The 14,734-nt window shown below is 36.6% G+C and overlaps 1 protein-coding gene across 1 annotated transcript in view; it reads left to right on the forward strand.

Annotated features, from left to right (window-relative positions):
• Nucleotides 1–1,251: 1,251 nt before the first annotated feature.
• The window catches only part of spata17 (spermatogenesis associated 17), a 261,991-nt gene continuing 248,508 nt past the window's right edge, over nucleotides 1,252–14,734 (forward strand). Inside the window, exons 1-3 of the mRNA XM_048601329.1 lie at nucleotides 1,252–1,293; nucleotides 1,802–1,905; nucleotides 14,501–14,624. Of these exons, the coding sequence (XP_048457286.1) occupies nucleotides 1,252–1,293; nucleotides 1,802–1,905; nucleotides 14,501–14,624 (270 nt within the window). The remainder of the gene's footprint in view (nucleotides 1,294–1,801; nucleotides 1,906–14,500; nucleotides 14,625–14,734) is intronic.

Here is a 14,734-nt window from a genome sequence, read left to right on the forward strand (position 1 = left end):
AACCAAGATCTGTGACCCATCTTTCTTCTATATGTTGATCTACGTCAGTGTTGGTAATGTAACAGCTCAATTTTAAAATTGCAATCTTTGGTTTTTCAAATCCTTTCACAACATCACATATACCGACCTCTATTAATGGCTCTAGACCAACAACTATCCAAGATATCTGCAATCCTTTAATTCTGACCACTTGATATCACCAGATTTAATCATTCTACCATTGATGGCCATGACTCCAGCTGCCAAGAACCAAAGATTTGGGATTCCCTCCTTAGGGCTTTCTGTCTCCAGCTTTCTTTTCTCCTTTTAAACATTCCTTAAAATGTTGACCAAGTTCTTGATCATCTGTCCTAACAATTCCTTATGTGTAAAATTATGCTTTTAAACTTCCTGTGACTTGCTTTGGCCCAATGTAATACACTAAAAATGCTTCACAAATCCAAACTGTGTGTCAGAGATGACGTCTTCCATGTAACGTGTAGAAATGAAGTTGCACTTTATTGCTTGAGCAGACATGGAAGAATTGTTAATATATGAAAAAGAACTACAAGTTCTCCAATCATTTTGGCCAATGTTTATCCTGTGATAAATTATCCATTCACTTATTTCATTGCTGTTTGTGGAACCTTACAGTTCCCAGATTAGCTGATGTATTTACCTACATAACTACAAAGATTACACTTCAAAAATAACTTCTTAGGTTGCGAAGCTGTTTAGATATATTGAAGAATTGAAAGGTGTGTTTTATAGGCAGGTTCTGTCTCTTTTTTCTCTTATATACTTTTATTAGAGTGCAGTTTCTCCCTGTATTGTAAGAAAAAATTGGTTTGCAATTCTTGAGTAAACTGTGCTGCATTCAACTATGCTGTCTATCCACTGTACCCAGTGATGTTGTGAGAACACATTCTGATAGATCCTCGAGGAAGTTGTTATTAAAAGAGGAGAACTTGAAAACAAACTAGTGATGAAAACGTATTGGTAATGTTTCTGAAATGGATCACCTCTCCCTTTTTTGACACATAACTAATGGTGGAACTGTGGAGCCTTGGTCCAACACTGCATATTGTTTTGATTAAATCCCTCCATCCTTGGCAATTACCACTATTTCTTTCATTCTACAATTCTACAATTGTACAATTCTACAATTAAAATCTTTCTCAATGTCTAAGGTTAGAATCACCTTTGTAACTCATGTACTAGTAGTCATCATAGTCCCAGAGGACTACAGAGTTGCTTTCTCATTAGAGAGAAATGATTGGTGGTGAGCTTAAGCTGAGGGTCACCACGCCTCAGGTAATGGGCAAGTTCAAAAATACGGGACCTTCATGGTGACCTCAGCTGGTGCAGGATTCTATGTACTATAGATGCTCCTTTATCTCTTATCTGTTTCTTTTTTTTTATTTTGCACCTTTTTCTTACCTTGGCATGTTTTCTACATCGAGCACAATATATATAATAGCTACTGCTTTGTTGATGTTTTGGGATGGGACAGCATTTAAAAAGCCAACTCCAAGCAAAATCTTAGACTAAAAATGCTTAACTTTTGTCACAACTTTATCCCTGTGACTTATTGAAAGTCCTTACTCAATTATGCCAGCCGTGGGAGGCTAGGTATATTCTTTTTGGGATGAAAGTATAGAAAGATATCAGAAAGTGATCACTGTCAGTTATGGAAGTTTATCCCAGATTGTAAATGATGCATGGCATAGAAGGAATAAAACTTGTTGCTCTTTTGAAAACCAGTACTTGAAGAATTAACATAGTAGGGCAATAACTCTCACATTTTTAATTACATTGCCAGATCCAGAGAAGGTGGCGTGGATATTATGTTCGAAAGTGCATCCATAATTACTATGACATGAAAAAGTATTTCAAAGGTCTTAGCGTGAAAAATGAGATTGTAAGGTAAGCTCCTTCAGTTTAAAATGCAAGCTTATGATCATGATTTATTTTTCATTTGTACTTGTTTAGAGACTTACATAATTAAAGATCTGAACAATTACAAAATAATACATAGGAATTGAAATTCAAAATATTTTATAGAACGATTATATCCATATAAGATTTGGAAAAGGTAATGGCCTAAATCTTCCAATCTCCAGATAGTATGACTGTGGATAAGGGTCAGGACCCTGCAAAAATCCCAACTCAGTGGTTTCCATGGAAACTGCCCAGGAAATTTGACCTTCTGGAGGAATTTCCCTGTACTCAGGTACCATCTGCAAAAGTATCTGACTCTGAGCAGTTCTAATGTACTTACTCAGAATTTTTCCCAGGAAACATGAGAGTAAAAATCTAGTCTAACTCTGAGGGGGTTACACAACTGACCCTCTAAGATCCCTACCTACCCAACTACAGTACTCCTCACAACTAACACTTTTTTTTATTACTTGATTACCCCTGACTTAACTCCTACCTAACTGCTCCTCCTGACCCAATCTGTTAACCACAAGTCACATCTTAACATACAGTCAGCAAGCACCTTAAAAAATGGAACATTGTCTTGTCTTTGCTCTAACTGAACAGTATAATGATGGTGATATCTAAGGATTGCCCTGCTCTGCATTTCTGGGAATGTTTGACTCGGCGCACTGGGCAGGGAATGCAGAGCAACATTGCAGTGGTTTAAAAATTGAGCACAGTAGAAGTCAGATGAATGACAGTCCTCAAAAGATCCTGGCTAATGCAACAAAAAGGTATAGTTATGTACAATTATTGACATATTCACAACAAACAGATGAAAAAGATTGTCTTCTGGTGTTCTGTCTATTTTTGGTTTCTTGTCCCATCTTATTGCTGATGGTGCTGATGAGATACAGTACCCAGCTCTCAGCTGAAGTGGAGAGTAGTTGCACCAAAGAGTGTGATGCTGAGTCATATGAACAAGGCAATTTCTAAAAAACCAAAAAGGAGGTACTGTACAACCAAACATCACCTAATTTCAGCATAATGGATTTACCTGAAGTTTGCCAGGAATTTTATTCGCTGCTTGATATGACCTGCCAGTCTTTGGGACATACATGACATTACTTCAGCAGTGAAATTTAAATAGTTGAAACAGGGTGCATCATAGCCATCTTGCAAAATAATGCTACCTTGATCAGATCGTTTCTTGCTACAAATAGCACAAACTCATGAATGGCTTTTAGATCATTGCCTTTGGTTTTGAAAAGTGCCCAGTCTACCTTAGATCGCCCAAAAAGGATAAGGTACTTTAAAGGTTTGAACAATTGATGAAGCTGGCTTTCTTAGACTGCTACTGTACGGTAACAACAAAAGTAGTGGTTGCTGCAAACAGGATGCTGCTGTCAAGCCAATAAGATCTTATACTTATCACATAAATAAAAATATGAATTTCAGTTCCAGTGTAATGCCAAGTATATAGTCTGGCAGGTTGTATCAAATGGTGTATCCCTTTGGCTGTTTGTAGTGGGCAAGTTTGCAGTTGGACTATATACAACAGGCCTAAGCTTCCAAAATTCACAACACAGTGTCCAACATTAAACATGATTCTGAAATTGAACATCATTTGCTGGATAATCTTGTATATGCAAATAATTACGCTGGCAACCAACTTAGAATGTGGTATACTAGCATATACCAGAGGGTACATATGTAAATACACCGGACCCTATTGTTTCCAGACAGAAGTTACTGCACCTGTTTCAACTCAACAAAATAGGTGACAGCCATTCAGAAGTATGTTGATTAATGCATTGCCCTGACAAATCACAGTCAACCTGCTGGTTTAAAATTTAAACAAAGCCTGACAGTTAATTGTCAATCATCATGTATTGTATTATTTCATGGCAACACCTCTAGCATTCAGAGTCTGCTTGAAACCAATCAGCACTCTTCTCTCGTACTTACCCTTAAATTGTTAAATCTGAATCGTCCTGATGAGTGCAAGATGAATATCTTTGACAAATGAGTCTCCTTTTTTCAGCAATATCCAAATAATTATTGGTTAATTATGGTCCCAGTTTCACTAACTTGTCATTCTGTGTAGGCAAAATCTTATGGATTCCGCTCCATCCCAATCATTTTGGTGAAATGTTCTTGCCAACGGACAAATCCTTGTTCTGCATATTATTGTAAGTGGAACACTTGAGACAAAAGGTTCTGAGAATGTGTCACCATAGCAGCAGGCAGTAGTCCACTCACTCTTGGAAATGTTGCAGTTGAGCTTGTTTTTATGTTTTCTTTTCATTCAGGAGCAGGCAAATGAGCTCAGCAGGATGTTTATGCATACATTCTAATAGACAAGATTGGCATAACTAGTAACTTCTGTAACATTAAATTCAAGAAACTCCTAAACAGTCCCTTCAAAAGTGTTATGTTTGCACAATACAGACTTTATGGAGTGTAAATTCATATAAAGAAACAAATAAAAAACATACACCCTGCTTAAAAATTAAAAAGTAAAGGTCAAGTGACTCTTCCTTTTCAGGCTAATGTACACTGAGTTACACAAGGCCCTGGAGTTAATCATCATGTCTGGAGAAGACATTAAAATGTAAACAAATTTTTAGGACATCTCACTTAGAAGGCTTTAAAATACAACAAACCTTTTTTTTGGGATTAATAGCTAACTTTATTCAAGTAATTACAGAAACTTCTTCACAGTGGCCTTGCAGATTTTCAGCTTTGGAGTGGAATTGCAAATAATGGGTTTGGATAAAGCCCCGCATTGTCACAGCAATATGTGAGTGTGAAACTATTGAGTATCAATGCCAAAGTCATCAGACATCATTTTTGAATAATGGAAGACAAATACTATGGTCATGTGGCAGAAACCAGGTTTCTGATCAGGACATTTAATTAGGCAGCAAATGAAGGAGGACCAGCAAACGGACCAGACGGTACTTAAGATCCAATAGGAGGCAGAATATTTGGGCTGTTTTTACCCACGTAATTGAAGAGCAAATGCAATTTTTTGCAGTAGGGTTTGAATGTACTTCAACTGGAGAAAAGCCAAGGAAACTTTGTCCTGCAGGTAGTTAACCATTGTGGATCCATCTTCTTCAACCTGCAAAATCTATTTCTTCAGTGGGCCAAAACGAAATCACAAGCCTTCAATGTTTCAAAGCTTCTCAGGAAAAGCAAGTGCAACAGTGACTTTTTTGCAGAACTTTAAGGCAACATGTGAATGCTTATATATTTGTAACCACATTTTCTTGAGTGTGTATCAGTTTGAGGGTGAGTGCTATTTGCAATTAATTTAGGGTAGAGGCAATAAACATTTATACTGTTTAAAACTTGGATGAAAACTTATTATTATCACTTCTTGAGAGTCAGATCAGTCAGAGGCTGTTAAAACAGTTTTCTCTTTTAAACATTTTTTTTTCAATTGACTAGAAAAATAGGAAACCATCTTGCCATGTCTCTGCTGTCTATAACATATCGTGGGCTCATCCGGGATTTGAAAGATTACATTAGCGAATTGAAGGCAGGAGGTAAACTGGATACAGCAAAAATTAATCAGCAAGTTTTCTTGTTGTTTCACTGTGATCAATACGCATGCTGGCCAAGTTTGACACCAAAATTTTTGCACAACAGAACGGATAAGGATCATCAACATGGCTTTGTGAGTGGGAAATTGTATCTTACTTACTTGATTGAGTCTTTTGAAGAAGTGACAAATAAGATTGATAAAATCAGAGCAGTGGATGTTGTGTATATGGACTTCAGCAAGGCATTCGACAAGGTTCCACATGGTAGACTGGTTCAAGATTATATCACAAGGAATCTACGGAGAGCAAGCCATTTTGGATACAAAATTTGTGTGAAGGTAGAAAACAAATGGTGGTGGTGAAGGGTTTTTTTTGGACTGGAGGCCTGGCACCAGCAGTCTGCCATAACGATCGGTGCTGGGTCCATTCTTTTTGTCAACGATGTAAATGATTTGTCAGTGAATATAGGAAGTGGGGGTAGTAAGTTTGCAGGTGACACCAAAATTGGTGGTGTAGTAGACAGTGAAGAAGGTTATCTCAGAGTACAATGGGACCTTGATCAGTTGATCAGATGGGCCAAGGGGCTGAGGAGTGGCAGATGGAGTTTAATTTAGATAACTGTGAGGTGTTGCATTTTGGAAAAGCAAATCAGGGCAGAACTTATACACTTAATGATGAGGTCCTGGGGATTGTTGCTGAACAAAGAAAGCTTAGAAAGCAGGTTCATAGTTCCTTGCAAGTGGAGTCACATTTAGACAGGGTAGTGAAGAAGGCATTTGGTATACTTGCCCTTATAGGTCAGTGCATTGAGTATAGAAGTTCGCATGTTATGTTGCGACTATACAGGACATTGGTTAGGCCACTTTTGGAATACAACATTCAATTTCGGTTTCCCTCCTGTAGGAAAGATGTTGTTAAACTTGAAAGGGTTCAGAAAAGATTTACAAGGATGTTGCCATGATTGGAAGGTTTGAGTTATAGGGCGAGACTGAATAGGCTGTGGATTTTTTTTTTCCCTGGAGCATTGGAGGCTGAGGGATGTCCTTGTAGAGGTTTATAAAATCATGAGGAGCATGGAGGGATGAATAGGCAAAGTCTTTTTCCCAGGGTAGGGGAGTCCAAAACTAGAGGGCATAAGTTTAAGGTGAGAGGGGAAAGACTTAAAAGGGACCTAAGGGGCAACTTTTTCATGCAAAATGTTGTGCAGGAAGGGAATGAGCTGCCAGAGGAGGTGGTGGAGGCTGGTACAATTGTAACAGTTAAAAGGCATCTGAATGGGTATATGAGCCAAATTCTGGAAAATGGGACTAAATTAATTTAGGATATCTGGTCGGCATGGACGAGTTGGATGGAAGGGTCTGTTTCTGTGCTCTACAACTCTATGACTAAGACTGTGAGTAACGTTGGAGCATTAATTCCATTAGTGTCTGAAGAACAAGAAGATGTAGCAAATAGGAGCAACAGTAAGGCCAAAAGTAATGATTCCTGAGATACTTAAAATATTAGCCACTATACTATCCAGGATACTGTCAAAATGATACTCCCTTGCACGCAGAAAGGTTAGATATGGACGAACGTAAAATGCTATAGCAAGTTATAATTGTCTTTGTCTCTGTCTCTCTTGTGACAGGTGTGCAATTTCTCAGTTAAAGTTGATGCTTTAAGGTTGAAGTGAAGGTCTAGCAAAGTGAAGAATTCTCAGTAAACCATAAGTTTGTTGGAGCAGAATATCTAGGTGTTTCTTTTCCCCAGATGAGCTGTAAGTTGGAACAGATTGGGGAGTTTTCCTCTTTGTTAGAACCATTTACAAGGTATTGGTGTTAATTACTTTGCTGCTTCATGACTTGCAGTTAGATCAACAGTGTTCAATGGAATTCTCTACCTGCAGATCATCATCTAGCTGATTTTAACAGACAGCAAAATGGCTTCATTCTGACTTCCAGAAGTTCAAAATCACTTTTCATACAAAAATTGGTATGTATAATGACTCTCATAATCCTATGTTGTTGGTTAATAGCTAATGGGTTTAAAACAAAGACCCATTGGGTTTAAGACCCAAAACGTTAACTCTGATTTCTGTTCACAGATGCCGCAAGGCTTGCTGAGCTATTCCGTAATTTCCATTTTTGTGTTTGATGTAAGATCATTCTGGAATGTTTTTGTTATTATCTCTTGTAGCAGGGTATTGTTTCAATCTTCAAACGTCAGGTTACCCTCTTAAAGCCATTTTTGCAGCTTTTAATATTCAGTTGTAAAATATAAAAATTGACAAACTTAAGAACTGGACCATGACAATAACCATTTGAGGTACTGATCCTAAGTGATCCAAAGAAATTTGAACCCACCTTTTACTAGGCAGATTAGACAAGAGAGGCTGTGAAGTTTATTCCATGTGATGTGAGGAAAGTTCTTTGAAATATGAACAGACTAAATTACTGTTAGCAAGTTGGAACCTGAGGCATATTATCAAATATTCAGCAATATCTGAAAAAGGTCTGCTGAAACCTATGTTGAATTTGGCAGAGTTAAATTTTTGGCTTTTGATTGCTAGAAGCTTGGAAGATTGTTGGATTTTTGAAATTAGAACTCCTTAGGAGAACATATGAGTAGTACTTCTATTAGAAGATTTAAAAACAACCCAATTAACATCATAACTCACATTAAGGAGCAAAGGGCCTCAAAACTGTAATAGTAAACAATAATGAACTCATAAGCAGCCCTTAAATCAAGAAAAACTCTTTCCTAATTATCCCTAGACGCCCGGGAAGGACAAATTGGGAGAGCAAAATGATAGTAAAAGCACACTGAAGTCCTTCTTGGGTGAAGATGCAGTCGGTAGGTACAATTGCTAAAGACTTGTGTTTTCACTGTAATAATACAAGGCATGTGAAAACCAGCTACCTGAACTTGTAGGGGAAACCAGTGGGTTTTGTTAGAGATCAAAAAGCCAGTCCAGGAAAGGATGCCATAATAAATGGGCATCTTTGGCCCTAAGTATGATGATTGGCCCATTCAGGAATACTTGATTGATATAGTAGGAATAGACAAAATCCTCAGGATTACCAGGGTATGTTTTTCTCTAGAGGGGTACAGTGACATCTTTCCCTTAATGAGGTAAGCAACTCTATTATCCTGCTCACAGATACAGGGGCTAACCAGCCTTTTAATACTGGTTAAAGGCAATACTTTTCCATTAGAGAATTTTGGTGAGTGAAATTGGTATAAAGGCCATTGAAAGTGGGTACGTGTCAATACCCTTATTGGATTCACTTAGATTTCGACTGAGTCTCTCAACTGGTTGCAGTACAATTGTCCACACTTTACCTGTGGCTGGGGTAGGTTGGCTTTGGATAATGATTTGGCTGGGGATGAACTGTTAGCATCCGCAGTAGGCTTAGACAAGGGAAATGAAGCCAGGGACACAGAACAGTTACAGAAGGAAGTCCATGGAGTATTTGCTGGATCAGCCATTGATTGGGTAACTTGTAAAGTAAGCTCCACCGGAGACAGTTGAACCAGTACTTTGGATAGAAAGCCAGAGGTCTGACTGGCCAGAAGTTTTTTGGGGAGATTTAAATGGGAAAAGGAGGTGTTCAGCATATATTCCTTAATGAGGCTCAACAGGAGTTTATACATAGCCTGGGCATCAGCAGTTGAAATCCCTAACATACCAGCAACAAAGGGCTCTGGAACAATGTCACCAACTTGTGAGAGCCATGAATAGAGTCTCTTACTGTGAGTACTACCATGATTAGGATGAGAGGTTCATGATTTCTGTTATTTACGACTAAAAATACTCAAGTTTTATTCTATTAAAGTTGGTACGTAGGCATTAGGGAAATGCTCCCTTTAAACTGATCGAGGAAACATTCCTGGATCGGAGGGAGGAAATCTCATAGTTGAATTCTGTCTGCCCTCGGCAAGGAACTCACTAAACCATATACTATGAACACTTTAAAGCCTCCAAAATGACCATGAAACAACAGGCAGACAGACATGCTGAAGCACAGACATTCAAAACAGGGAATTAGATTCTTTTGCTGTTGAAGTGCAAAACTCTGAGCACTAAGTTTGGTCTTGCATCCTGTAGAGGGAAGATAATTAGCAAGGTCATTTACCACCACCCCTGCCTGGAAAAAGAAACAACAACTGTGTCACACAAACATGTTAAAAGGGATATTGTAATCAGAAACAGAAAAAAAACAGTGCCTGCATGCCAAGACATGAGAGTAGATGATGACATGAAGGATGGTGAGGAAGGGCTAGGGGAAGAAGGAGGTGTGGAAAATTGCCAGATTGAACTCCTTACTGTGAAACTAAGACAAATATGTGCAGGGGAAAGACATAACAGAACTATTAGGTAAATTGGATGCATGTGGAGACAAAACAAGGTTGTACTTCTTTGGCCCTTCAAGATGCGGACAGTGAAGACCTCACCTATTAAAACAGAACCAATAATAACTAAGGTCTGATAAATTAACTTGTTGAAGAGCACGTTTGATGTACCTTAGACAATGACCAAATCAAAACAACTGGAGTTGTCCTATCATGTTAGTCCCTAAGGTGAACAGTTCCAAGAGACTCTCAGCTGACAATCAAAAAGTTAATGCTTGATCTGAAACCATGCGTATTCAATTTTTCATATTGAAGATTGTATTGAGCAAGTTGGCTACACCACTATCATCAGCAAAAGTTACTTATCAAAAGAGTACTGAAGTGTTCACAAAATTACTGAAGAAAGGAAATCTCAGTTTTTGTATCATTAGATGGCTTATTTTAATATGAAGTAATACCATTTGGTTTCAAGAATGCTCTGTCACCTTTTAAATGTTAATGAATCAACTAGTGGCTGTGAAATAACTCCACAAAGACCAGTATACCGTCACCAAGTCATACTTTATTTACATGTGCATAGTAGGACCAGCTCCTAGACTGAACAGACCTCGGGCACTCCTGTTAATGTTTGTCACCCAGGGCTCCTTGATTAGACCAGGTTAACAACCCAAGTCAGGGAACTCAAATTCAATAAGATCCACCTGGCTGACATCATTCCAATCACTGCAGGCTGGTTTATGTAGCTGTAGTGTGTACGTTGATGATTTGTTAGTTTATAGAGACATTTTGGAAGACCACATCAACCATTTAAGGGCATTATTAAAAAGCTTGGAAAATGCTAACCTCATAAGGTATTTAGCCAAAATTGAATTTGCCAAGGCACGCTGACCTACTGAAACATTTTAGGTCATAGCTTGATTTTGCCAAAAATACAAGAGGTGTATTTTTTTCCAGGAACTGAACAATGCTAGCAATGCAAGTCAATTGGGAAAACTTACTCCCTTGTATGGGGTTCACATGTGGTATAGTACTAAGGATGGGTAGCCTTTGTAGATTGACTCTTGTAGCTGATCAGACAGATAACAATGTAAGGTGACAAAACATTTAGAATGTGGCCTTCTATTTACATGTAAGAGTCAGTCTTGTCATTTTACTGCCCTCAAAAGAGAAGATTTTTCTTTGTTTACTTCCTATTACATGAATTATGAAGGGCTATTCATGACTGGCTGGCCTTTTAGAGTTGGAGTGGAATTCTGGAGAATGGGTTAGGAGATCACGTTAGTATGTTTGTCGGTTAAACTCAAGTAGCATTGTGTGTCAGGAAAATTTGTTAGGAAAAATTGAAATAGATACAATGGATAAAACTGACAAGCCAAGACATTTAATAAGGCACATTTTTGAGCAGAAAAAGAAAAAACGAGATCAAGAGCTGCAAAGGAACAGGACCCTACCTAGGATCCATCTATAAGCAGGCAGGAAATTTGGTTTGCTTTTACCTTGCTATTTAAAGAGCCAAACCTGTTTTTTGAAGAAGGATTTCTGATGTACTTCAAGTGGACTGAAAGCAGAGAAACATGCTATTGCAAGCAGTAAATCAATGCAATGTCTTCATGAACCTTCCTTACTCCTCAATTTCATTATGGGCCAAAAAGGAATCATGGGTCTGCAACGTTCCAAAGTTTCACCTCAAGACAAACAAATTTGATGATGAACTCATAAGTGCATGCTAACTATTTTGTACTCTATGGGTGCTGTTAAATGCATTTCAGGTATTGACTAATAAACCTTTAACCTTTATAAAAACTTGCAAGAAAACTTGCCGTTTGTCTGTCCTTGAGAGTTACATCACTCGAGGTGAGGGTGTTGTTAAAACATTTTTTTTTGTTTAAAAACATCTCTCTTCGATCGATTTGGGAGGTGAGAGCAAAGGGAATCATCCTATTATCCATTCCATCTGTAACAAGCAGATGACCAAAAATCTTGGTAAAATATTTTGATGGTATGTACAAAGCTTACAAGAAAAGCATTTTGATTATGTGTCATAAGTATAATTAAAGAGAGTACAATTTTTCTAAATTTGATATCCTTTGTAGTACTGTTAAAATATGCAACATTTATGGCATCATACAATATAAGATGAAATGGGCTGTATAATGGATGCAGTACAAGTTACCTTGGTGCATGACTGCACCTAGTGCTGTTTAGAAGAACATCACATTAGCGATAAACCGTGAAATTTAACAGACAATATAGTACAATTTTCAATAATATTCTATTGGGAGAAGGAAACTACTAATTTTCAACGTGAGCTGTTTATATCAACCACTCTTACCTGAACATTGTATTATTCTCCATGTACAATATTTAATATGTCTTCAAATTAAGACGTGTGTCGCTGCAGTGATAAATTGATCTGATTAATTTAAAGGCTGAGTATGCAATTGGTAAGCTTGTACACTTCTAACCTCTAGCTAGATATGCAAAAATAGACTCCTGTTTGCATCAAACAAATGATATCATGAAATTAAAAATTAGCTGCCCTGTTGCTGAGTCATGACATTAATAAAACATTATTAGCTTGAAGCTCAGAAAGCTACTGTTATTTATTGCAAAAGTCAAAGCAAACATTTTATTCATGTGCACAATCTTGAAATACTTTCTTTTAAATTGCTCCTGATTTATTCTGGAAGGGACCTGACTTGGGAATACTAAAAGTAACATAGTAATTGCATCATACAAGACTGTTGCTCTTAGTCATTTCCATAGATGGATATATTGCAGTGTCCATCTTCTTCAACTTTCCTGGAAAATCACTTAATGAAGTTAGGAGACCCAAGTTCACTATCATAATTTTGTAATGCAGTTTTGCACAATATAACAATTTATCACTTGTCAAGCAGACAGTTTTAGTTTATACATTTAATAAGGGCATCCTTTAGTATGGGTAATTAGGACTGAACAGTTTGCATATTTACTAAATGCAGAATGTCATTGCCACCACGGCCTATTGCCTACATGAATTATTTCTCTATCTGTGTTAAACAGCTGTGCAATTATTACTGCCATAATCAGATAATTTCCCCAATGTAAGTTTTCTCTTGTGAGACAATTAATTTAACCCTCTAAAGCTAAACAGAATCTTTACATAAACACATATTTGTGAGTGATTTGGGATGAAAAAATCTCAAACAAATGTAAATGTGAGATAGTATGTGAGACCAGTATGCATATATATTCAAGCAAAATTGGATTTTGGAAAATCTGATATTTACTGCTGTGTTCTTTAGTTTTAAAATTTAGTATATACTTAAGAATATTTAATATTTTATAAATAATGAATTGTTTATAAAGTTCCAACTTAATTAAATTTAATCTGGATATTTTTGTAATATTTTAATTAGATGGAAATATATTAGAATAAATCTAACACTTTTTAAGCAATGCAGATTGACATTCAAATATATTGAAGGAAACTGCCCAGAATATTTGAATCTAAATATTAAACATTACAATGACATTGTATTTTCTATGTATTAAGAGAAAGTTGTACTTTATATATTGTCTATACCTTTTTACATGTATATTTGATCTAATTTCTGATAATCAGAATTGGAATTTTCTGCATTTAAAATTCTTTTTAGTCCTTTTGAACAAACATCTTTTAGTATTTTATCCAGTATGTATATTTAAGTGGCAATTTAGAATAATTTTGTTTTAAACTCAATATTTATATGAGTATGCTTTTTGTGGGGTAGATTTATATAATGTCGAATATGATTTCCACAGCAGCACTGAAGGGCATGCAGAACATGTGTAATTAAAATTGTAAATCTGGTTAAAATTGTCTTTAGTACACAGGGATAAAATAGTTAATTACTAAAATTTGATAAAATCTTAATAGCTATTATGTGATATGTTTATTTGTGAAAGGATTTTGTCAGATATCCTCTGATCAGTCTGCTGTTCTTTTGTTTAATTTTTACGTTCTGTCACGAGAAGGATTTTTTATTTACTCTGTCCCTCTTGATTTTGAAAACTGATTTTTGCTAAAACATAATTAAATTGTTATTGTATTTCCTCTTGGGTAAATAATCATTTAGTATAATTTAGTACATCTTCTGCAATAGACTATCTATTAAGATTCTTTTTTAAGGACACAGAGGTCATTGATGTTACAAACACCTTAAATCTAGCTTTGGACAGATCCAATAAGGTTTGTTGGGCACCACATAATGCAAATAGCACAAAGATTCATTCTTTGAAAATAATTTTGTTTAGCTTTAAAAATCCACTTAGCAGTTCACAATAGGTTTGAGATGTAGGTCAGGAAAGGTCATTTTTCTAAATGTTAGTACAGTGGAAAAGGTGAGTACAACTTTTTGATCTCTCAGTGCTGAAAAACTATCCACAAACATAACAGGTTTTTCTCTAATTTATATCATCATAAACAATTTCAGAAGTAGGATTTTAAAATGGGGTCATGTGGCTGCAGGTAATTCATCTATTTTGCAGTTTAACCTAATGTTAATTAAAAATTCACCCAGCAAAAACTAAGCAATGTGATTTTTTAAAAATGTCAATATATTCACTGTTGTAACCTTGAATAATATAATATGCTTTAGAGTAATTGAGAACTATTGAAACTGAAAGAGTTGCTTATAAATTGTGCTTTATTCAGTACATCTGCATCGTAAATCTCTGCTTAACTGTAGGAAAGAATTGGAGGAGTACAAAGAGACAAAGAAGAAGGAACGGGAAAAGAAAGCGATAGAAGAGGAAGAGAGAAGAAAGCATTACCAAGCCCGAAAGATGCATTACCTCCTCAGCACTGAGCAGGTCTGTGTACCTGTCCTGACAGCTTGTATAGTCGCCTGGGTCCCTGCCTGACAGAGATAAACTATCAGGCTGAATGGGACATGACTTGCTGAAATGATATCACAAAGACA

The sequence above is a fragment of the Rhincodon typus genome, chromosome 9 (genome assembly GCF_021869965.1).
Source record: "Rhincodon typus isolate 14 chromosome 9, sRhiTyp1.1, whole genome shotgun sequence".
NCBI classification, from domain to species: Eukaryota; Metazoa; Chordata; class Chondrichthyes; order Orectolobiformes; family Rhincodontidae; genus Rhincodon; species Rhincodon typus.